General features: G+C 44.3%; 6 protein-coding genes across 6 annotated transcripts; 4 read left to right on the top strand and 2 right to left on the bottom strand.

The window, feature by feature from the left end:
• Positions 1-30: 30 nt before the first annotated feature.
• Positions 31-1,503, top strand: EAE98_007929 (uncharacterized protein; the record flags this gene model as incomplete). The annotated part of the gene is made up of 2 exons (XM_038955552.1): positions 31-145; positions 200-1,503. The coding sequence occupies 2 exons, from the start codon at positions 31-33 to the stop codon at positions 1,501-1,503; spliced, it is 1,419 nt and encodes a 472-aa protein (XP_038808281.1).
• A 2,591-nt stretch (positions 1,504-4,094) lies between these two features.
• On the bottom strand, positions 4,095-5,042 carry EAE98_007928 (uncharacterized protein; the record flags this gene model as incomplete). Its single annotated transcript, XM_038955551.1, has 3 exons — positions 4,095-4,389; positions 4,451-4,832; positions 4,889-5,042. The coding sequence occupies 3 exons, from the start codon at positions 5,040-5,042 to the stop codon at positions 4,095-4,097; spliced, it is 831 nt and encodes a 276-aa protein (XP_038808280.1).
• Positions 5,043-6,153: 1,111 nt separating this feature from the next.
• Positions 6,154-7,719, top strand: EAE98_007927 (uncharacterized protein; the record flags this gene model as incomplete). The annotated part of the gene is made up of 3 exons (XM_038955550.1): positions 6,154-6,436; positions 6,490-7,335; positions 7,382-7,719. The coding sequence occupies 3 exons, from the start codon at positions 6,154-6,156 to the stop codon at positions 7,717-7,719; spliced, it is 1,467 nt and encodes a 488-aa protein (XP_038808279.1).
• A 717-nt stretch (positions 7,720-8,436) lies between these two features.
• Positions 8,437-11,661, top strand: EAE98_007926 (uncharacterized protein; the record flags this gene model as incomplete). The annotated part of the gene is made up of 12 exons (XM_038955549.1): positions 8,437-8,675; positions 8,764-8,861; positions 8,939-9,012; positions 9,076-9,138; positions 9,213-9,264; positions 9,314-9,381; positions 9,434-9,590; positions 9,660-9,783; positions 9,850-10,177; positions 10,255-10,449; positions 10,501-11,566; positions 11,645-11,661. The coding sequence occupies 12 exons, from the start codon at positions 8,437-8,439 to the stop codon at positions 11,659-11,661; spliced, it is 2,481 nt and encodes an 826-aa protein (XP_038808278.1).
• Positions 11,662-13,849: 2,188 nt separating this feature from the next.
• Positions 13,850-14,891, bottom strand: EAE98_007925 (uncharacterized protein; the record flags this gene model as incomplete). Its single annotated transcript, XM_038955548.1, has 2 exons — positions 13,850-14,797; positions 14,859-14,891. The coding sequence occupies 2 exons, from the start codon at positions 14,889-14,891 to the stop codon at positions 13,850-13,852; spliced, it is 981 nt and encodes a 326-aa protein (XP_038808277.1).
• Positions 14,892-17,990: 3,099 nt separating this feature from the next.
• EAE98_007924 (uncharacterized protein) lies at positions 17,991-24,943 on the top strand (the record flags this gene model as incomplete). The annotated part of the gene is made up of 8 exons (XM_038955547.1): positions 17,991-18,121; positions 18,177-18,230; positions 18,281-18,321; positions 18,377-19,048; positions 19,102-21,790; positions 21,847-23,330; positions 23,533-24,697; positions 24,757-24,943. 8 exons carry the CDS (start codon positions 17,991-17,993, stop codon positions 24,941-24,943), a joined length of 6,423 nt encoding a protein of 2,140 aa, XP_038808276.1.
• Between the last annotated feature and the right edge of the window lie 152 nt (positions 24,944-25,095).

Below are 25,095 nucleotides of genomic sequence, written 5' to 3'. Positions count from 1 at the left end.
GCAAATATTCGAACTCTCAAAAAATTAATAATGATACTCCCAGAAGACCTCGAAAAGAGCGACAGCTCCTCACTGTACACCTCCCGTCCTAGTTCTACCATCTATCTTCTCCTTCCCTACATATGGTGGCAACTCGATGACTTCTGTAAGCTATAGAGTTCACACCTGCTCCCGATGAACAACTACTAAAAAGTAACAGTTATTGGACAAGCCCGCACCGCTGGCCTCTCAGCCCACTTCAAATTAGCGCAAATCGATTCCGAAGAATTGTACACGGATACCAAATTCGTACTTTTTGCATTCGCTTGGTTACTCCTACTATGGCAGATATCAAATATCAATATCCACAAGATGGCTCTCATAATAACGAGTCTTCAAACTCTGCTAGTGTTAGCACAGATCGGGGCTTCCTCTACGGAAGTCTTACTCATTATACGCTCAATGCTTGGGATCGGTGGCGCGATCTTTCCTGGATCGTTGTTGCTGTCAATTTCACAATTTCCTAGGAGAAAACTGGCTACTACTGTTGCAATTTTTGTTGCCGTATCTCCTGCTGAGATTGTAGTGGCTGGACCACTTCTTTCAGCTTTGGTCAGTTTCATGAAAGATACGTCTATTCTGGGTTGGCAAGCTATCTTCGCTATTGATGGTATACTCGGTATCATTGTCATCGCTATACTATGGTTAAAAATTACAGTTTCCATCGAGAATAGCCTTTCTACAAAATTCATGAACTCTCTTGACTCGACCAGCTGGAAGTCAAAAATCAAGGACCTTTTTGGGCCAAAAAACGTCATGTTCGTTATAATGTTCATTTGTGCCAACTTGGCAACTGCACCAGCACCTTGTTACCTCGCCGTACACCATCGAATATCTTTTGTCTCCATGCCTTACTTTTTCTTCACCGTGATTTCAGACTTGGCTCCATCATCACACTTAATCTTCAACCTCCTAACCATAACTCCATATCTTGTTTCCATCATTACAATCTTCATTCTAGCGAGGATGTCCGATAAAAAGCAAGTTCGAGGTTCTTTCGTTTTTGTTTGTGGCCTCCTTTCTGCAGCAGGCTTTGCCATTATGTCCTTAGTTGCCATCCTTGACTGGAATATCTGGTGGTCTTTCTTTGCCATTTTCCCAGCTTGCGTAGGATCCTACGGCGCGATGATGATAATTCTTTCCTGGGCATTAGGAAGTGAACAATCGGCGTTTGGGCGAGGAATTCTCCTGACGATACTTGTGGGGGTGGCACAACTGTCAGTTATATTCTCTCCCGCCGGGGTAAAGCCCTGGTGGAGAGCCGAGGATGAGCCTGCACACACGAGAGGTTTGGGGGCCAGCGCAGCATTGATGGGTTTGTGTGCTATATTAGCGCTAGTGTTGAGGTCATACTTGACCCGGAGGAACTCCAACAAGGAGAGACACCTTTATGCGCCGGTCAAGGTTGGAAGCGCACTTGATGATGTAGTGGAAGATGAAATTGTTGATAGATATATTATATAGAGATGCGTACGCCAGCATTCAGTAGCTTACAGATAACCGATATCATTGTCTCTATGCCCAAAATGCACGCACCGGAATGGTTTATCGTCGATCATGGTTCTTGACGATAGAGTTCCTACTTCGATGAAAAAGGGGTGGAGCCATCAAATGATATCCATTGATTGCATGAATGATGAGATATAAAGAGTGTGTCTAAGTGCCTAGAAATAATTTTCGTTTCGTTGCACTCTTCATTTGCGGTGATTATTCCCCAGGTGTAGGATTGGAAGTGTTTAGCTTGGTAGAAGAATTGAGTGTTTGGGGGAAAAGTTCGGATGTATCTATGCAACTGCTGTCCACTTCCAAAATTCTCAAGTTAGGATTTCTATGAGCAGGGAGATCTATAGCACCGGCTTTTTACACAATACTCACGGGAATGCTACCAGAACCATGAATTTTTGTTCTAAAAGTAAGGCGATCAAAGTAGGTTGTAATGCCTGTATTCTCGCCAGATGGAAAAAAGGAGAATTAGAGTTTCCATACTATTCGCATGGCTGGCGTACGCTCTGTTAGATTGATTAGCTCCTGGTTTAAACTACCCTGGTCTACTGTAGCTCTCATGCCCTTCGTATGTATAATTCAGCTGTGTCTTTCGTTGAGTAGATAAGCCTTTGCGTTGACAATTCACACTCTGGAATTTTCGGAAGCGGCCTCGACGATAAGCTCCGTAAAACGGTTCGATGTAATAGGTGCTTCCATACTGCTAATCGAGGCCCGAATCTTGGTCTTCAACTCATAAAAATCCCCGGATGCAACCATAAGAATTTACTGCGACAAATAATCGATAGCAATTAGATAGAAGAAGTATTTACTCTCCAATCCAAAGCTAATTCTATCGACGTTTCGCAAGCGTCTACTTACGTAGGCTTTCTACACTTCCAAAGCATCTTTTAAATTGCTTATGACGTTAATAGATCTGAATTGAGGACTAAAGCTAAATCCTCCTGCGGAAGACTTGTTCTACCAGACTGCTATGCTGTCATCTTGCTTCACATCAGTAAGACTCGTGATAGCTTCATAGATATTTTCACCCGTACCAGAAGATGAAAGACGAATATAAAAGTATGAATAGACAGTAGATACGTTAATCACATATGAACTAGTTACAAATTACCACCACGCTGCAGAAGAAGATGGTTATGGGAGCTGGATCCGTGTGAGTTGCGTGAATACTTCAAGGTGCGATGTGGGAATAATTTTGGACGCATTCAGAAACTTGAATTTCGCAAAGGACAAACTTGCTTGTTAGAGGGCTTCCATTATCATCGCAGTACAACCCGCAGCTAGAAACAAAATCTCTCCATTCGACTTGTGGTTTTCAAGCCAGGGGACTTCCTTTTCCCGGAAGGATGTTTGTTTCTCTATAAGAAAACATAAAAAGTTAAAACAAGCTCGTATATCGGTTATTATAGTATTTTCCAGAGCACAGAGGAAGGTCGACGAAATTATAGATAGCACGAGTACATATTTATATAACATCAATAAATGTTTTGATAATTATTGTTAAAAGATCTTCTAATATTGTCGGGATATCGATCATGTGATCTAAGAGGGCACTGTATTGCACTAGCGTATGTACTAGCGTATGCACTAGCGCTAGCACTTCTACTATATTAAATACTAGCTTCCCATAGTTAATAATGATCAAGAACGAATACAACCACAATAGACTAAAGTACTTTACACTTTATCAACCCCAAGTTGATACCAACAAACATAACAAGGATCCTCAAAATCCTGATAATTTAATTGATCAATAAGATCCTTATTAAGCGATGGAGCCTATTTCTGGCACCTTAGGGATACTGGAATCTTAGCACAAAGCACAGGGCCTTTTCGTACATCGAGATGTGTCAAAAGTCGATTTCAGATAAATCATTCAAGCTTCCTCTGACTTTCAAATAGATGTTTCCAGCCCTACCAAGACATCTTCAAACCCAAGTTGTCCACATTTGTTTTATGCTCGGACTACTGTATTCAGGTTTTAGCGGACCCTCTAAAATATGTTTTAGAACAGTACCCCAATTAATGATTGTGTAGGAAGATTCTCCAGCTACTAGTACATACTGTATGGGAAATTGCCAAGAGCTATCTAGTTCTAGCTGTTTTGCATTCTTAACTTCAAGTGATTAGACAAAGGCCATCATCTGTTTTCACATACAGCAAGCCAATCAATGATCCAGCCTTTAATTCTGAAGCTGCGGATATTCACCAAGTGACTTTTAAACAACTGATGTTACCTGGTCAAGCTATGAATACCCAAAACTGCGGCAGTCAAATATCCGACTAAATTTGGCTGGGAGCTGCTTCATCGCCCCACTGAGAGAGAATCACTGTCAGATTAGTAGAAATGTGAAGCAGAAGTGACATGAAAGACTTGCAAGATAGTAAATGCTCTACTACCAAGTAGATAAATGGTTGAGTGGGCAAATTTAGATTCAAATTTTCTCAATCACGGTCCTCAAGCGCAAAAACAGTCATATCCCAGCGGTATCAAGTCTCTCAGTACTTCCAATTGAGAGGACCATGTATCATAGTTCCAAATCTCGACCTTATTCCCTGTTCTCCCCGGGCATAAATGGGCAACCTGTGGATAACACCGCAGCTTCTGACTGCTCAGCCGCATATCCTTCCCCATGTAACAATGTTGTTAGATCGTCCTTGCTCCCTTTAGGCAACTCGGATTTCTTGACATCGCTATTGTTCACTATCTGTCGGAACATCTCTAGGGGATCGTAGAATATCTCTACAGCTTGGAGACGTACTGCTGAGTCGACTTTCGCTATTGCAACGCCTTTGATGTCGACTGTTCCGCCATGCGAGGGAATGGTTACCTTTTCGCCTTTGCTAATTGAGGTCAACGCAGGGCAAGGGAAAGATGTAAAGGTGGGAGGAGATATGAACGTACTCATTAACTCCAACATAATCATTCTTCATAATACCCCAATGTCTCCATTTGAAACTAACGGTTGGTGGCCCACTATATACCTCTAATACCTCCCATGCGAAGGTTGGCATCATCCTTTTAAATGTCTTGTGACTGCTCGAAAAATCTGATTTTTCCGGAGAATAGTATTCGTTCGATGTAAGGATAGCATTATAAGTGCCCACTTTCAACATATATTCACCTGTAACAGGCGCAGAGCCATTGATAGAGAATGTGAAGTTGGGATGATCGATGGTGCGCCAGTCAGAAATGTCAATTTTGAAAGAGGCTTCTACTTCCCAGTTCTTGACGAGGTTTTCGACAAGAGATGGTAGGGACGTAGCCGTGTGACTTTGTGTTTTGGCTGCGAGAAATTAATGAGTGTTTCTCTCTGTAGATGGTGATCTGTGATTTACACACTCTGTGCCCAGACTCTTCTTGTATTTGTATAGTCCGGCGGTTGATTGTATCGCCATTTGGCATCAACGTCCTTCATCACTGCATTAGGGTCCAGAAGATAATCTGGTAGACCAGTTGTGTCTGCAGGTGGTGTTTCTACGTGTGCCGAAGCCATTCTCTCTGCTAGAGCCAGATGGGAGTAAGGAAAAAATAAGAGTCGGTTGACAAACCTATATTGTCTACTGTAAATCAAATCCACTCTTTAGCTTTCAATTGCAGATGGTGGGATATATACTCTCAAACAGTCTTACAGCTACAAACACATTGAAGAATAGCCCGCGAATGAACAGGCAGCATCTCCAAAACTTTTCAAACGGCATGCAAGATCTCAACCGATAGGCTGGCTCATCGTCAATTCTTGCTCCTTGCATGCCGCTGGCATACTACTTCGTGCATCTGTAGGTTCATTAATTCGTTGATCCGTCAAACTGGTCGCTGCAGTGGCTGCACTACTAAATCCAGCTTACTTTTGCGAAAGTATTTACAACATCATTGGCCTGGATAAACGCCTTATATGCTGACTTCGTGTGGCCTTGGCCCGAGAATCGACGGGATCCTTGTTGCTTGGAGACAAAGGTCCCCTCACCCGAAATATATGATGTTTGATAATGGCTGGCATGAAAATCACTCACGGATAATGAAATGAAAAGATTCATGCTGCGACGCGTACACCTGCAAGATCTGGGTGATCGCTTCCAGCCGTGGGCCAAACATACGGTTGCAGAATGCTTGCCAATGGTAACGTAGCACAGCATTGAAGCACGAATAACTATATTCGTCGAGTACACCGATATTTCAGGTCATTGGTAGGACTAATTGTCCAAGAGCAGAGATAGTAAACGAACACACAGCTTATTCCGACCTTCTCAATTGCATAGATCTTAACTTTAGAATGCTTCTGCAGAAGACTTCTAGTATTGAAATGGGTGTGTCTTTTTCTGCGAAGAATTGACTGTGCTGAGAACTTGAGACTTATTCATGTTCGAGATGTCATGGTGACTTTTGGAACAATCTGTGATAAGTACCTACCTACGATATACGAATATGGAACGTCAAAATGGGACTTCCTATCAGATCATGGTTGAAAGTTTTGTGGGGGCGTGGGGAAGTAGTGGCGACACTTTTCACCGCTCGGCAATATATTTACTATTCTTGAAATGATACTCGTACCATCCATCCAATTAATCAATTTCTCTACGATAATCGACTGAAATTTTCTTTCTACAATGGCGAAATCAAAGGCCAAGAGGAAGCAGCAAAATCTGCCCATTGAGCAAAACATTAAGAAAGTAAAGACTACAAGTATTATCACTCCACCGCCGGAGCTTTCAACTGAACCCAAGACTCTTCACGATCTTCTAATCGCCGAGGAAGATATCGAAATATCCGTTGACACCCTCAAAATATTAGCGCAGAATCCTGCTTTGATAAAATCGAAGGCATGTAAGGAATTGCGGACTGCGGTTTTTGACTTTCGAAATGCTTGCACAACAGGCTTCAATGCGTCTAGTATGCTATCTATCCATCCGCGTCACTAATTGCGAGCACTAATTTTGGTGTAGTCGACACAAACCCCACGGCTCGCATCAGCGGTGCTCTTGCAGATGAAGGCTATACCGAAGCTAGAATTTTACTTGCGGAGATGCGAATCCGAGGGCAAAAGCCCAAATTAGGTGCGCTCTGCCGATGGGTTCGAGATTTAGACGTTGTGAGTGGTTTAGCAGAGCAACTTGACGAAACCGCAGCCAAGCGAACGGCGAGAGAGGAGCAATTATTGGTTGTGCTAGATGCGATACTTCGAGTCACAGGCCCAGTGGACTATTCGATCGAGGATGGTATAGACACAAATGGTCCCATTGTACCAAGGAAAGCATGGAACTTGAGGGATGAGTCAATACCACGCAACCAGACCTACAATTCGGTTCTAGACGGTAGCATATTCAATCACTTGCCAAAAGATATCAAGTCTCGATTCCGAGTCATAGAAACAACACCAGGATTGGATCGCAAGCCAGCAAACCTCCATCCGGCGATCCTCTGGGCATCACAGGACAATGCCATTGCCTTTTCTGATACTCCTCCAAAGACAACTCACCATACACATCCAATTGTGCCAAATCTACATCTACTTAAGGATGTTTTGAGTCTAGAAGAATGCATTCGAATCATTGCCGCTGGCGAGACTGTGGGATTTACACCAGATGCCCCAATACGTGAGGAAGGTGAGGAGAACAGTATTTTGGCCCACAACTTTTATTGGGTTGCGGATAATGCTTTCTGCGATGGAGTGTGGAATAGAGTTAAAGAATTTGTTCCAACGCAAGTCAATGGAAAACAGGTAAGAGGTTTGAACAGAAGATTTCGTGTATACCGCTATGTTCCTGGTGCGGAATATCGTGCCCATATCGGTAAGTAGCCCCCTTTCTCATCAGTTCCATCTTACTAATGATACAGATGGTGCTTGGCCCCCTTCCGGAATTGACCCCACGAATGATAAATACATCTATGACTCTTCTCCACCTGAAGCAAAGCAGTCTTCTTTATTCACATTCTTGATATATCTGAACGATGAGTTTGACGCTGGAGAGACGACTTATTTCCTTCCAAGCGCCAAAGAAGGTAGCATGAATGCGTATTCAATAAAGCCGATTCAAGGTAGTGTGGCAATGTTTCCACATGGTGAGACTGAGGGAAGTTTACTTCACGAAGGCACCGGTGTTAAACGAAGCTCGAATGCTTCAGCAAAGTACGTCATTCGAACCGACGTATTATACGATGTCGATAGCAGATGAGAAGATCTATTTGCAGATCAACAAGTATGATACCAAAAAGCTCGGAATATATTAATTCCAAAGAAAAACTTGTCCACGTGCCAAGACCACCCCTCCCAATAAGCTGAGTGTAATTCAAGAGAAACAAGAGTGACAAATAAACCCAGACGTTTTATTGCGTCAAAATGTGGTTGTTGTGTTTCTGTTAGTAAGTACCGAACGGGGATTCGGACCGGGAGTAAAGCGGTGGTTTGTGGGGAATTTATGCTAAAGTCAAATTCTGTACCCCATGGGGCTCACCAGCCAATACAAACCAATTACATACGTTCAACTTCTGAATTTAAAGTGCTTGTTTCTTCGGAGTGCGTTGATAAATGCTTGGTGAAAGGCACATCGGATTTTACACCCACTATCATGTCCACTGTTAGAAGTACAGTGGGCTCTTGGTGTTGTCAGTTCGTCATCGCCATGGATGACTCGAGTCATCTGGTACATGGTGAGACTCGGAAGTTCTCGCCGTATCTCAGGGTGTTTACCAAGGGTTCATTGCCGATTCAAATTACTTTTCCAAATTGCATGACCAGCCGTTATTCCACAGTGACTTCACAACCCTGATCTCACACGTCAAAGCTTGAGTACGAACGTGAGTATATAGTAGTGATAATCATTCCTCAATTCTACCTTCACTGTGCCTTCAGTTTTGTCCTCTCGTGTATGCTGTCTTTTCATAAAGATAAAATGCATTTCTACTCTTTTATTCTTCTAGCATTATCTACACCCATTCATGCCGCAGCAGGTGATGGGGATTGGAATGCCGCATATACCAAAGCTAAAACAGCTTTAGCCAAACTTACAAATGCGAACAAAGTTACGCTAGTTACAGGCGTTGGATGGGAGAAGGGGCCTTGCGTTGGCAATACCGCTGCTATTCCGTCAATTGGATGGCCGGCTTTCTGTTTACAAGATGGTCCTTTGGGGTATGTAATTTTCTGTGGATTTGTGAAAGAATGAAACGGCCACTGAAAAAAGATAATGGTCAATGATGTTAATATTGATGTGAGATAGAGTTCGATATGCTCAGAAAGTAACCGCGTTTCCTGCTGGAATTACAACAGGTAGCACGTGGGATACAGAGTTGATGTATGCGAGGGGTAATGCTTTAGGTATGATGGCATTCATTCTATGACTATCGTGATTGAGACGAAAATGCCGATCGATGAAAGCTCATTGTACATGATAGGGGCCGAAGCCAAAGCACTCGGTGTTCATAATCAGTTAGGTCCTGTGGCCGGACCTTTGGGGAAAATTCCAGTGGTTTGTAGCTCGCTATCTCCTATTCCTTAGTGAATTGTCTGAGAAAATACTGATATTGAACAGGGGGGGAGGAATTGGGAAGGGTTTAGTAATGATCCTTATCTTTCTGGTGTTGCCATGGCGAATGTGAGACTTCATTCCATCACCTTTACCAATTTGTCGAGAGACTAGAACGACATGTATTGACGTTGAACTCATAGACAGTAGAGGGCATGCAAGCAGCAGGTGTCCAAGCATGCGCAAAACATTACCGTAGGTTATTGCACATTCATGGCATTCGCTATCTAACTATGTCTTCTAGTTGGGAATGAACAAGAATTGAATCGAGGAACAATGAGTTCGAATATTGTCGATAGAGTTAATCACGAGGTGCGTGTCCACTTACCATCACAAATTAAGCGTGATACTTACAATGATATAGTTATATCTTTGGCCCTTCGCTGAAGCAGTGAAGGCAAACGTTGCATCAGTAATGTGTTCATACAACAGGTTTAACAGCTCGTACGCTTGTGAAAATCAAGCTTTACTTACGGGATTGTTGAAAAACGAATTAGACTTTCAAGGTTATGTTGTTAGTGGTATGTATCGTATCAGATCAAACTATGCCTAAGATACTATTTTGTTGAGAGGTTCTGACCAGTGTATAGATTGGGCAGCGCAGAAAACTACCACGGGTAGTGCAAATGCAGGAATGGATATGGCGATGCCAGGAGACAATTTTGGCGACAATAATTTCATATGGGGAACTAATCTTCTCAATGCCGTTACTGCGTGAGTTTACCAAATAATACCTTTACCATAATGTATATCCATGTATTTCATCTAACAATTCCGCAGTGGCACAGTTCCCCAAACTCGTCTTGATGACATGGCAACTCGTATTCTAGCCTCCTGGTACTATCTCGGTCAAGATACAAACTATCCCGTTGTAACCGGCTGGAGTTCCTGGAATGGTGGAGTCGGCGGTCCCAATGTTTCTTCAACCCATAATACTGTTGCTCGAGCTGTTGCTCGTGATGGAATTGTTCTTTTAAAGAATACTAATAATGCATTGCCACTTAAGAAACCGGTCAGTTTAGCATTGATTGGTCAAGATGCTATTGTCAATCCAGCAGGCGCGAATGCATGTACAGATAGGGGTTGTGATACGGGGACTTTAGCTATGGTGAGTCATGTGGTTTTCTCTCTTCTGCACATTACTGCTCTTGATTCGAAATAATTGGATCTAATTGTGTTATATAGGGTTGGGGCTCAGGAACAGCGGACTTCCCATATTTAGTTGCACCATATGATGCACTAAAAGTCAAGGCTGCTACAGATGGCACGACCTTAACTCTTTCAAATACAGATTCAACATCAACAGGGGCTTCAGTGGCAAGTGCTGCCGCTACAGCTATTGTTTTTATCAATTCCGATGCAGGCGAGGAATATATAACTGTATGTTTCCAAATTGTATTCAAACCCCGCTCTTACTTATCCTCAAAACAGGTCGAAGGAGCAAAAGGCGACCGCATAAATCTCGATCCCTGGCACTCAGGCAACGCCCTTGTCGCCGCAGTCGCCGCGGTAAACAAAAACACAATCGTAGTAATTCACAGCGTCGGTCCCCTAATCCTCGAAAGTATCCTCGCTCTCCCCAACGTCATCGCAATCGTCTGGGCCGGTCTTCCCGGTCAAGAATCTGGAAATGCGCTCGTGGATATCCTATACGGATCTGTGTCTCCCTCCGGAAAACTCCCTTACACAATCGCCAAGACGCAGGCTGATTATGGCACGGCGATTGCGAGTGGTGATGATAGTTATGCTGAGGGATTGTTTATCGATTACAGACATTTTGATCAGAGTTCCATCGTGCCACGTTATGAATTTGGGTTCGGGCTAAGTTATACTTCGTTTTCATATGCGAATCTCGTTCTCTCGTCTATTTCTACGACTCCTGGAAGTAGCGCTCTTCTGCCGGGAGGAAAAGCAAATCTCTACGACGCCATTGCTACAGTCTCGGTGTCGGTCACAAATAACGGCACGGTTTCCGGTGCGGAAGTAGCACAGCTCTATATTGGATTTCCGAGCTCCGTCCCAAACACACCCCCGAAACAACTCCGCGGGTTCAAGAAAATCAATCTCGCAGCCGGGGTCGCGAATAGCGTTACCTTCTCTCTCCGAAGAAAAGATTTAAGTTACTGGGATACGACGACTCAGTCTTGGATCCTACCAGCCGGAACATTCAACGTGTATGTAGGAAGTAGTAGTCGGGATATTCGACTCACCGGAACCTTTTCGAGTTCTGGCGCTGGTACTAGTACAGCGTTGGGATCTACTTCTACTTTAACTTCGACAAGCACAGGTGCGACGACCTCTCTACCGACTACTTCTCTGACCTCGACGACGACACCTACTCTCACGACGAAAACTAGCTCGAGTAGTGTAGCTAGCACGACGACGTCTTCTGCGGCCGGGGCTCAGCAAACGCTTTATGGACAGTGTGGTGGAACGGGGTATACGGGGCCGACGGTTTGCGCGAGTGGGAGTTGCAAAGCTAGTAATGCTTATTATAGTGAGTGTATTTTATTTACATCTTGAGTCTGAGGATTTGGGAGAGATGGTTTGGGAGTTGGGAACTGATGAGAGATAGGTCAATGTTTACCGTGATGATGTTTGTAACTTTGAGATGGAGGAAGGGAGGAGGGAGGGGAGGAGGGGAGAGAATGGGATGAGGGAGCTTTTGTGTTAGATGTGGAGGTGAGGAGATGGAGTGGCTACCTAGTTAGAAAAATACAATGGGGGCTAAGGTGAAAATGTATATACACACACATGTATAGATATTTATACATTCATACATCCATACATCATAAAGCAACCATAGCGATTCCCCCACCAAGAATCTTCACACACATTAATTTTCTAAAAACCATCTCATCATTTCGTAATTTCATCATTTCATCATTTCATTATATCTTTTCTATCTTTTCTATCCAAGACCTCATTTCTTTCTCTCTCCTCCTCCTACCACAATCCCCAATTCCCAATCCCTAACGCATCATTCCTCTCCTCCAACCATCTCTCGAGTTCCTACCTAATGCTCGTACTTGTATTCACCTTTTCCTTTTCTAATCCATCATCATATCGTAGATTTATAATCCTCTCACATTGGAGTCAGTCCCTCACAGTTTCTCATCTCGAGTACTCGGCTTGGCTCGGCTCAACTCAACTCAATCCAAAAACTTTTGAGCTCCATGTAGTAATATCTCACACTTATGATTTTGATGCTAATTCTAATTCTAATTCTAATTCTAATTCTAATTCTAATTCTAATTCTAATTCTAATTCTAATTCTAATTCTAATTCTAATTCTAATTCTAATTCTAATTCTAATTCTACTTCTACTTCTAATTCTACTTCCGATTCCGATTCTGATTCCGATTCTGATTCTGATTCTGATTCTGATTCTGATTCTGATTCCGATTCTGATTCTGATTCTGATTCTGATTCTGATTCTGATTCTGATTCTGATTCTGATTCTAATCCCTTACCCAAGCCCAATCATCCCAATCCAATCTCTCCTCAACACTCATATTCCTATTCCTCTTCCAACCCATCCCATTCCCCATCCCCATCCCCATCCCTATCCCCATTCCTATTCCTATCCCCATTCCTATTCCTATCCTCATCCCTATCCCCATCCCCATCCCTATCCCCATCCCCATCCCCATCCCTATTCCCAATCCCAAATCCTAAATCCTAAATCCCAAACCCAATCACAGCATCATTACTATCCACAGGTCATTTCCACAGATCTTTTCCACACCTCTTTTATTCAATCCAACCCATTTCCATCCACCCAGTCAGCGAAATTGTACTTCTACCTGCCTCCTGCCTCCTGCCTCCTGCCTCTCACTAATCACTAATCACTAATCCCTATTTCTTAATTCCCAACCAACAAATCTCCTCCCCTTCCTTCTCCCCTTCCTTCCATCCTTCCATCCACCTCCCAAGAAATCACTCTCCCTCCCCATCCCCCTCTTCCTCCCTCCCCACAGACTCCAATTCACCCCTCCCCCTCCCCCTCCCCCCTCCACCACCTCCCACCCATCAAAATTCCACCCAGACCCAGACCCAGACCCTCACTCCCACTCCCACTCCCACTCCCACTCCCACTAATCACCAACTTCCAACACCACACCACACCACACACAACCAACAATCTCAAGCTCAAGCTCAAGCTCAAGCTCAAGCTCACAAACCGAATTCCTCACTTACCCATCTACAAAAATTATCATTATCATTATCATCATTATCATCATCATCATCAACATCATCATCATAATCAACATCATCATAATCACCATGATTCACTAACTACCAATACCTATACCTACCTATACCTCGGTAGGTACCCAGGTAAAAGTAGCATGATCGATCACATCACATCACATCACCAGAGAAACCCTCCCAGAACGAAAAACATAAAATATTTATAATGGGGTATCTAAAAAAAAAATGTATACTCCATTCCATGACGTCGTAGTTATTGGAAACCTTTTTATCTCTTCCCATGAATTGGAGTTGTTTTGGGTGTTGTCCTATACGCGTGTTTTATGTCCTGGGGTTGATTTAGGACGTGATAGACTGCTTTGTTGGATAGAGTGTTGTGTCTACCATTGGTGGTATTAGATTGCTGAACAGAGACAATTATGCTGATTGCAATAATCATGTACTTTGTACGTGAGCATCCCCCCAAACTCTACGAAGGGTATTGCGTGTCAGCCCTCGACGTTGTGTCTTTCTTTTCTTCCAAGAATTGTGACTATGGATATCCACGAATGAATCATGTATCATATCATCTTGCTCCTCGAGGACTACTATATAACACACTACTATCGTGCGATATAAGATTCGAAAGATCCATCGAGTTTTGAGTACCATCACTCCTAACCAAACTCGCACCATGACCTCCGTGATTTCCAGCAGGAAGACTTTCCGCCTCGCTTTCCTCCTCACTGCTATCAATTTCATCTTCTGTATCCGTATGTTCATATCCTTCGTCGGCATCAGGAATATCATCATCAAGATCAACTTCCATATCCTCATCTTGATTATCTTCTTCATGCTCATGTACCAGATCTTCCTCCTGTAGCATTTGCGATTGCTCTTCCTCAGCAATGGTCGAAGCGCCATCGTCTTCGAGCATTGAACCTCTGGGAGCTCCGAGACGTGTTATCGCATCTCTGTACGCTTCATCCGTCATGCGAGAAGCTGCGAGTGCTCGGGGAACATCCTCGAGATCGTTTTCTTCATCTTCTTCATCGTCTTCGCTGGCATCGGATGAATCACTAGGTCCCATCCCCGTCTCATCCGCATCGGGAATCTCATCATCAAGATCCACCATGCCGTCCATCTCACCCTCAAGATCCTCAGCCGGTATCATTGCCTCCGCCTCCGCCTGTTCCGCTTCGGCAAGTTCTTGTGCCAATTGTTCTCGTCTCATTGCTTCTTGATGTTCTTCCATTTCTCTCTTCTCTTCTCTCAACTGATGCAATGATTTTGCTACTCCAGGAGGCTTGATCCAGGAACTTCCCCAGTTTTGCACATTTTGTTTTCTCCTCTCGATATATTCTTCATCTAAGCGTAGTCGTGCTAGGGGTGTTCTATTGCTGGCTTGTTGACGACGTGAGCCGTGGTTTTGGTTTGATGCGATATGGGGAGCGGTATGATCAAATGCATTGTTTGTGGGTTCTGTGTGCTGGGGAATGTTGCTATGAGATGATGTGTACCAGAGATTGTAGGACTGTGATGTAGGAGTTAGTCATGACATTCAGGTAAACAAAGCTCATGGACTGTGTACGCACGTCTGTCGGGGCAAGATTTGGAAGGGAAAACATGATTGTACTGATTTTGTACTTGGGGAACACGGCAATGATAAAGGGGTTATATGTTGTTGGTACGCTGTACTATGATGCTGAAATGGTAGTGCTCATGGAGGAATTCCAGAATTGTTGTACCAAACTCGATAGCCTGCCTCTTTCCTTTGAGCCTTGACCCGAGACTAATTAACTCAGCCTTGCGGAATGGTTGCGGGCAATGCAGCCTCGTTTTGGCGGTGAAATAGGTACGGCAGAATTAAAATATTTCCCAACCATGCACATGGTCCATGTTCGGTTAGGATTCGTCAAGGTTCTTCTCCTCTCCCATATTCACAGAAATGATGAATACCTACTGTAGTAGGTATTACTTTCATCAAGGTTGGTTGATACAGCCATAAATCTGATCAAATGTCATATGCCTCCTGTGTAGATACCTCCCTTCTATCTCGGCTCGTTTCCCCGTAGTTTCCTAAAGTAGTAGGTACAAAGTATGATTCTGCTTCTGATTCCCACCTGTTGGAACTAACCATCTTCTCAAAGTGTACCAAGTCTAGAATTTAGATCTGTGTACGATAGAACAGCAGGCCATCTCAAGTCACCTCAAGTCACCTTAAAAAGGTGTCGGTACGAGTTGCTGTGATCTTGCTGTTCTATTTTACAAGCCCCTGGTCGTTATACATAAAACAATGCTGAATCATTAAATGAATGTCATGTCATATTCTAGCCTCGTCTCCAGTCCCCGATCTCACCCGACATTTAAAGCAAGACGCATTGCAGCATTATTGTTGTGACAAACAACTACCTAGGGACCTACCAAGTCTCCATAATCTGATTGACCGCCATCTTCTCGATTGGTGTGATCGGAGGAGGAAATTTCTCGTATGGTATGAAATGAATTTGATACTTTTTCTGCCAACCCAAGACCTCGTGCTGCATGCATCGGTCGGATCCGGGGAATTCTCTTTCGTGGCCTGTTGTCTTTTTCGACGAGAGTTACACATGTCACAAGCAACTCGCATGAAGAAAAACGTCAGATTTGCTTGTCTGCCAGACTACCACTCTGCAATGCTGCATGCACTGGAAGGTGGGATATTTCCTTCATGGCTGTGTGAACAGGGGCTGGGGGACATACCCCTCACTCAATCAATCTCAATGGTAATCTGCCTATCTGAAGCTCGTAATTGGTCGGACCTCTAGATGTTCATGTTCCTGTGTGTAATTTTTTTTTTGCATCGCGGGGATCCTTGCCGCCGCTGCCAATGGGAATCAATTCACAGATCGATATCATCACCTCCAAGTCGTTCCCAATCTGATCCCACATCTCACGTTGAATGAGGTTCATCGTAGGCCTATCCTGGCCTGGCTGGCATGGCTACTTTCTTCTAAACATGTTAGAGTATCTCCGGATGCTGGCATTGACCCAATCATCTGTCCAACGTAGGGAATGTTACCCATAAAATCTTCCTCTATATTGACCATACTTCACTGGAGCGACATCGGCAGAGATCTTGAGTTATATTGAGAGTCGAGCTCCATGAAGTTGTTCTCGGTGAGATATTTCATTGGTCGATTAGAGAACTGGCCAATTCACACCATGCAAAGATCCTTGCCCTGGTCGATGCATCCAAGTGTGGGGGAAAGAAACGTATCGGTTGTTCAATCCATAGGAGTGGGAGAAATGGTCAGCATGGGTCTAAAGAGCTCAACCCACTCGATATTTTTTATATGATTTTGACAGCCATCTATGAGATCCTGTACTACGAAGCACATACGAGGAATTGGATTGTAGACTCTCTTCTTGACACTTGTGTAGGTATCTTTTGAATGGAACATATAAATACTTGAGGTAGGTAGGTAGTGAAATCAGAAGTTGTAGGAAGATTGAAAATACCTGTTTGTAGGTACTAGGTATCTACTAGGTCCCGATGGTCTTGATGGTCTTGATTTACTCTTACTACCATCACCGGGAGATATATCTACAACGAATAGTTCCCGTACCTAGGTAGGTAGGTACTAGGTAGGTAGTGGAAAGTCTTGTAGAGAAGACTTTCCCGAGTGGCACATACCATACTAGATACCTTTTTACCTTTCCGTAGGTCCTAGGTAGGTTTCTCTAATACGTGCGGGAAAAAGTGTAATAGATGTACCGGCAATAGGTGTCATAGGTGTCATAAGTGTAATAGTCTAATAAGTCTAACAAGTCTTACCTATAACAAGTGTGCGAAGTAATGCTCGTAAGTGCAATAAAGTGAATAAGATCCAACAAATTCAAATTCAAATTATACCTAATCGATGAATCAGCAGCCGCGTCCCTAGTATCAAACAATTTATTGGACAATTTTGGACAATCTTGGACGGCCTGCTCCGATTCGCGCTGGATATTCATTCTCCACCTCTGTCTGGAGATCATCTTCCTCATAAAAGCCTGCCTCCCTCTTGAACTGTGCTGGATCCTACTCTTTGTCAGATCAAATACCCCAAAGTGCATCTCTCTACCTACTTCAGTCGTCGTGCAGTTGTTGTCGTGGCAAAATATTCAAACCTTTTGAAGCAATCGCTTTTTTGGTACGTGGATTTTCTTTTTCATACCCCTCGCCCCTCGTCTTATCTGGAACGCCGCCCACTATTATCACGTCCATACAAATTTCACACAGCCAGTAATACTTCAATTATTACCAAAATAAACTGGAGGTGGCAATTGATTCGATCCACAAACTTCAACTATTTACACATATGAAAAGATCTTCTACCAAGAGCATACAATTCTTGAGTTTTACCAGGCCAGATCAATCAGTCGATTTTCATACCGCAAGGAGAAAGTTACCTACATACTACACATCTTCTGCGCGCTAAGTCAATCAAGTCTTGGACTTCACACAAAAATTGACTCCGCACAATCGTCCATAAATCTTGCTGAGAAAAGAAAAGTTCTTTGTTTGACAACCAAAAATCTTTCATATTTTGAGCTAATTTCCTCTTCGAGATATCAGAAAACATTATTTGCACGAACTCAACACCCTCTTTACACTCCATACCTCAACCCAATAAAGAATAAAGAGCTGCGCTCTCAACATCAAAACAAAATCGATCCTACAATCGCCGGCTGCCTTGCCTACGATGGGCATTGGAAGGGCGGAAGATTTTAACGACAGACAAACTGAGATTGATGCGAGGAACGAGCCTTACAATCAATATCAATATGAGGCTGAAGGAAATGATTCATGGGCTGGAGCACTCCCAGTGAAGCAGTGAGTACCGCTGTCTGGTACAACCTCTTGTTGAGCTTCACTAATCATAAAACAGGGGTTTATATGATCCTAGCTTGGAGAAGGATGCTTGCGGTGTTGGTTTTGCTTGGTGAGAACTGTGAATTTGCATCTCGGAGAACACATCTAACCTCAACATAGTAACATTAAAGGCAAACCCAGCCACAAAATCGTCAGCGATGGTAGGCCTCTTGTATTTCACTCGTAGTACACATTTGCTAACCTTGTTACTTCCAGCACGAAACCTTCTTTGTAATATGACCCATCGAGGTGCTGTGGGTTCAGATGCGAGAGATGGAGATGGTGCTGGTGTTATGACATCTATTCCTCACAAATTCTTTATCAAAAATTTCGAGCGCGAGACAGATATCAAGCTTCCACCGTTAGGTCAATATGCTGTGGGAAATCTCTTCTTCAAGCCAGACGAGGAAACTCTACAAGAATCAAAGAAACAATTGGAAGAGATCTCTGAATCTCTAGGATTAAGAGTACTAGGCTGGCGAGAACCTCCTAAAGATTCTACTCTCCTTGGTCCCGCTGCTGCATCTCGTGAGCCTATCATATTGCAGCCCTTCGTAGTGCTAGCATCTGCATATGGCCCAGGAAACTCACCGGAAATTACCGACCCTGAGCAATTTGATGAGAAACTTTTCGAAAGACAACTCTATGTACTCCGAAAGCGTGCAACCCATACAATTGGTTTACACAATTGGTTCTACTTGTGTTCCCTTTCTAACAAGAACATTGTTTACAAGGGTCAACTCGCCCCTATACAGGTTTATCAGTATTTCTATGATCTGGTGAACGCTGATTACGAAGCCCATTTTGCTCTTGTGCATTCACGTTTTTCTACAAATACTTTCCCCTCATGGGATCGTGCTCAACCATTACGATGGGCAGCTCACAATGGTATGGCACAAGTAAATTGCTCGAATTACTCTTGATACTAACTGTAGACACAGGTGAAATTAACACCCTTCGCGGAAACAAGAACTGGATGCGTGCCCGAGAAGGTGTAATGCAATCCGACGTTTTTGGTGAAGAACTTGAATCGCTGTACCCGATCGTCGAAGATGGAGGCTCTGACTCAGCTGCATTCGATAACGTGCTTGAGTTACTCACTATCAATGGAGTTCTTTCTCTACCTGAAGCTGTTATGCTGATGGTTCCAGAAGCATGGCAGGACAATGCCGCCATGGACCCAGCGAAGGCGGCTTTCTACGAGTGGGCAGCTTGTCAAATGGAACCTTGGGATGGACCTGCACTTTTCACATTCGCCGATGGTAGATACTGCGGTGCAAATCTCGACAGAAACGGTCTCCGACCATGTAGATATTATGTCATGGATGATGACAGAATCATTTGCGCTTCTGAAGTCGGTACTATCCAAGTGGACCCAGAACGTGTTGTCCTCAAGGGTCGTTTGCAACCAGGAAAGATGCTTCTCGTCGACACCGTCGCGGGGCGCATCATCGATGATGCAGAACTGAAGAACACTGTGGCTAAACGTCATGATTTCCGATCTTGGCTTCACAAGGAGCTTGTCAGCTTACCTAAAGTTCACGAAAAATTGATAACTCAAGGTACCGTTGACTTGGAACCAAAGCCTGATGCTAGTACCATTCAGGAGGATGCCCTTCTGAAAGCTTTTGGGTACACCTTTGAGCAGGTTTCTTTGGTCCTTGCACCAATGGCTTCTGACGAAAAGGAGGCCCTTGGCTCCATGGGTAACGATGCACCTCTCGCATGTCTTGCCGATGCTCCTCGTCTACTGTACGAATACTTCCGTCAACTTTTTGCCCAAGTCACCAATCCCCCTATCGATCCCATTAGAGAAGCCATTGTCATGTCGCTCGATTGTTACGTTGGCCCTCAAGGAAACTTGTTAGGCATGGAGTCATCACAGTGCGGTAGATTGTTACTTCCAACGCCTATTCTCTCTATCCCTGAGTTCAATGCCCTCAAGAATATCAACAAGTTCTATCCAAAATGGACTTCCAAAGTTATTGACTTGACATTCCCAAGATCCGAAGGTGTTGAAGGATATCTTAAACATTTGGATTACATCTGTGACGAAGCAACTGCTGCCATCGATAACAAGGATTCAATCATCATTCTTTCCGATCGTGCTACATCCGCCGACCGAGTCTCAGTTTCAACTCTTCTCGCTTCCGGAATGGTTCATCACCATCTCGTTAACAACAAATGGAGATCTCATGTCGCTTTAGTTGTCGAAACCGCTGAAGCTCGTGAGGTTCACCATATGTGCGTGCTTGTCGGATACGGTGTAGACGCCGTCAACCCATACCTTGCAATGGAATGTATCATCAAGCTTAACCGTGAAGGTCTCATCAGGAAGAAGCTCAGTGATGACCAACTCATTCGCAACTACAAGTATTCTGCCGATGGTGGTATCCTGAAGGTCATGAGTAAGATGGGTATTTCTACACTCGCTAGTTACAAAGGTGCTCAAATCTTTGAAGCTCTTGGTATTGATGATTCTGTGGTCGATCGTTGCTTCAAGGGTACTGCTACAAGAATTAAGGGTATTACTTTTGAACAAATTGCCGAAGATGCTTTCAGATTCCACGAGAAGGGTTTCCCATCGAGATACACTGTGACCATCCCAGGTCTTGTTGAATCTGGCGAGTATCATTGGCGTGATGGTGGTGAACCTCATATCAATGACCCTACCTCTATTGCCAACATTCAAGATGCCGTTAGAACCAAGAACGATAAGTCTTATGAGGCTTACTCACTTTCCGAGTACGAACAGATCAAATCTTGTACATTACGAGGTCTCCTCGATTTCAACTTTGAGGAGAGCAATCCAGTCCCAATTGACCAAGTCGAGCCATGGACGGAGATTGTTAGGAGATTCTGTACTGGTGCTATGTCCTACGGTTCCATTTCCATGGAATCGCATTCCACTCTTGCCGTTGCGATGAACCGTCTCGGTGGTAAATCCAACACAGGTGAGGGTGGTGAAGACCCAGAACGTTCCGAGGTCATGTCAAATGGTGATACCATGAGATCAGCTATCAAACAAGTTGCATCTGGAAGATTCGGTGTTACTTCTAACTATCTTGCTGACTCAGATGAGCTTCAAATTAAGATGGCTCAAGGTGCTAAGCCCGGAGAGGGTGGTGAGCTTCCTGGTCACAAAGTGTCACAGTCCATCGCAAGAACTCGTCATTCTACTCCTGGTGTCGGTCTTATCTCGCCACCTCCTCATCACGATATTTACTCCATCGAAGATCTGAAACAATTGATCTACGATCTCAAGTGTGCCAATCCTCGCTCCCGAGTATCTGTCAAACTTGTGTCTGAAACTGGTGTTGGTATCGTCGCTTCTGGTGTTGCCAAGGCGAAGGCTGACCACATCTTGATTTCTGGTCACGATGGTGGAACTGGTGCTTCTCGATGGACTGGTATCAAGTATGCCGGCTTGCCATGGGAGCTTGGTCTTGCCGAGACTCATCAAACTTTAGTCTTGAACGATCTCCGTGGTCGTGTTGTTGTTCAGACTGATGGCCAACTTCGAACTGGTCGTGATGTTGCAATTGCATGTCTGCTTGGTGCAGAAGAATGGGGCTTTGCTACTACCCCTCTTATTGCCATGGGTTGTATTATGATGAGAAAATGTCACTTGTATGAAAACCTAATAACATTCTTTATTGCTTGAACATTTGCTAATTACTATTTAGGAATACTTGCCCTGTTGGTATAGCCACTCAAGATCCGGAACTTAGAAAGAAGTTCCAAGGTACTCCAGAGCATGTTATAAACTTCTTTTACTACATTGCGAACGAACTGAGAGCCATCATGGCCAAGCTTGGTTTCAGAACAATCAATGAGATGGTCGGACATGCTGAATGTCTAAGAGTACGAGATGATCTCCGCACCAAGAAGACTAGCAACATCGATCTATCTCTCATCCTTACTCCTGCTCACAAGCTCAGACCTGGAGTTGCTACCTTCAACGTCCGCAAACAAGATCACCGACTTTACGTCCGCCTTGACAACAAGTTGATCTCTGAAGCTGAGTTGACTCTTGATAAGGGTCTTCCTTCACGCATTGAGTGTGACATTGTCAACACTGACCGTGCTATGGGTACTTCTCTGTCATACCAAATCTCGAAGAGATATGGTGAGGATGGATTGCCCATGGATACCGTCCACGTCAATATCAAGGGATCCGCCGGTCAATCCTTCGGTGCTTTCCTTGCTCCTGGTGTTACCCTAGAGCTTGAAGGTGACGCAAACGATTACGTAGGAAAGGGTCTTTCGGGTGGTCGTTTGATTGTTTATCCACCCCGTTCTGCCGTCTTCAAGGCCGAAGAGAACGTTATTGTCGGTAACGTCTGCCTTTATGGTGCCACTAGCGGAACTGTATTCTTCCGTGGTGTTGCCGCTGAGAGATTCGCTGTCCGAAACTCGGGAGCCACAGCAGTTGTAGAGGGTGTCGGTGACCACGGTTGCGAGTACATGACTGGTGGTCGTGTTCTTATCTTGGGATCTACTGGACGCAACTTTGCTGCCGGTATGTCCGGTGGTATTGCATACATTCTCGATATCCAACAAGATTTCATGTCCAAGCTGAACACGGAGATGGTTGAAGCTTCAGGTATTGATGATCCAGCTGAAATTGCATTCGTCCGAAGCTTGATTGAAGATCACCATCACTACACTGGCTCGGAGCTTGCTGCCCGCATTCTCCTTGACTTCAACAGAGCACTACGTCGCTTCGTCAAGGTTTTGCCTGTTGATTACAAGCGTGTCCTCCAGGAAGAAGCTGCCAAGGCTGCTGCTGCCAAGAAGGCAAGATTTGCCTTGCCATTCCTCCCAGGAAACCCAGTTCGTGAACAACATGAGAAGAACCAAAAGGAGAACAAGAAGCCATCTGATCTCCAGGATATCGAAGAGACTATTGGTGATTCTGCCGTTGAAAAGAAGAGATCTTTGGTTTTGGACAAAACCAAGGGTTTCATGAAGTATCAACGTAGATCCGAGAAATATCGCTCAGCCAAGACAAGAACTCGTGACTGGGCTGAGCTTTCCAAGCGTCTCGATGAAGATGAGCTCAAATATCAAGCTGCTCGTTGCATGGACTGTGGTGTTCCGTTCTGTCAATCTGATTCAGGTTGCCCAATCTCCAATATCATTCCTAAATGGAATGAGTTGGTATTCCGTACGTTCTCTACCCCTCCCCCATTTCCGTCTTCTCTTCCTCTTTCCGTCTTCCCTTCCCTTTTCCGTCGTCCCTTCCCTTTTCCGTCGTCCCTTCTCCTTTCTGTCGCCCCTTTCCTTTTCGTTACCCCTCCCATTTTCCGCCCCGCCCGCCTTCTCCCCCCTCTTTGAGACCTCAAATCTAATATTCAACTTTTTTCTAGAAAATCAATGGCGAGATGCACTTAATAGACTTTTGCTTACCAACAATTTTCCGGAGTTTACCGGTCGTGTCTGCCCTGCTCCTTGCGAAGGTGCATGCGTGCTTGGTATCAATGAAGATCCTGTTGGAATCAAATCAATTGAATGTGCCATCATTGATCGTGGATTCGATATGGGATGGATGATTCCACAGGAACCCAAGGTCCGCACTGGCAAGACCGTTGCCATCATTGGTTCTGGACCAGCTGGTCTTGCTTGCGCTGATCAACTCAACAAAGCTGGCCACAAAGTCACTGTCTATGAACGTGCTGACCGTGCTGGAGGTCTGCTCATGTATGGTATCCCTAACATGAAGCTTGACAAGAAGATTGTCAAGCGTCGTACAGATTTCATGGCTGCTGAGGGAATCACATTCAAGACTAACGTCGCAGTTGGTCAAGATGTTCAACTTATGGATCTCAAGGCCGAAAATGACGCGGTAGTTATCGCTACTGGAGCTACTGTTGCTCGTGATCTTCCAATCAAGAACAGAAGCCTTGAGGGTATTCATTTCGCCATGCAATTCTTGCACCGCAACACCAAGTCTCTACTTGACTCAGAGCTGGCTGATGACGAGTACATCTCCGCTAAGGGCAAGCATGTCGTTGTCATTGGTGGTGGTGATACCGGAAACGATTGCATTGGTACTTCCGTCCGACACGGTGCCAAGTCAGTCACAAACTTTGAACTTTTACCTCAACCACCAAATCAACGTGCCCGTGATAACCCATGGCCTCAATGGCCACGTGTCTACCGTGTAGACTATGGTCACACTGAGGTCAAGCAGCACATGGGCAAAGATCCTCGTGAATACTGTGTCATGTCTGAAGAGTTTGTTGATGATGGAACTGGAAAGGTCAAAGGTATCAACACTGTTCGTGTCGAATGGACCAAGTCTTCCACTGGTGGTTGGGACATGAAGAAGATCGAAGGATCCCAACAGTTCTTCCCAGCTGATCTTGTTCTTTTGTCTATGGGTTTCCTCGGTCCCGAGGATCGTGTTCTCGGCGATGACATTGAGAAGGATGGCCGCAAGAATGTTAAGACTGCTCCTGGCAAGTACTCTACAAATGTTGAGGGAATCTTCGCTGCAGGAGATTGTCGCCGTGGACAATCTCTCATTGTTTGGTAAGTCATAAATTACAGATTGCAATCTTATCTTGATATATTTTTCTAACAAAATTTAGGGGTATCAACGAAGGTAGACAATGTGCTAGAGAGTGTGATCGCTTCTTGGAGGGATCTACCTCTTTGCCTGTCACTGGTGGAATTGTTAAGAGCAATGCATCCGAAATCCTAGCCCGTGGACCTCATCGCGAGATCTTAGGACGTGCTGAGCGTGCTCCTATCCAAGTCGCCGCAGCTGCAACATAAAGCACGACACACCCACATACAAATTACTCACATTCAACATATTTCCAACGACGCCTGCAATGTAGCGGTATGAATATTTACATTTTCTAGAATGAACATATCAAAAGCATATTTCTGGCATTACTGGGAGAACGAAATGAATAACGACACGA

Source organism: Botrytis deweyae, assembly GCF_014898535.1.
Source record: "Botrytis deweyae strain B1 chromosome Unknown BDEW_019, whole genome shotgun sequence".
NCBI classification, from domain to species: Eukaryota; Fungi; Ascomycota; class Leotiomycetes; order Helotiales; family Sclerotiniaceae; genus Botrytis; species Botrytis deweyae.
This window is presented reverse-complemented; position numbering and strand designations above follow the sequence as displayed.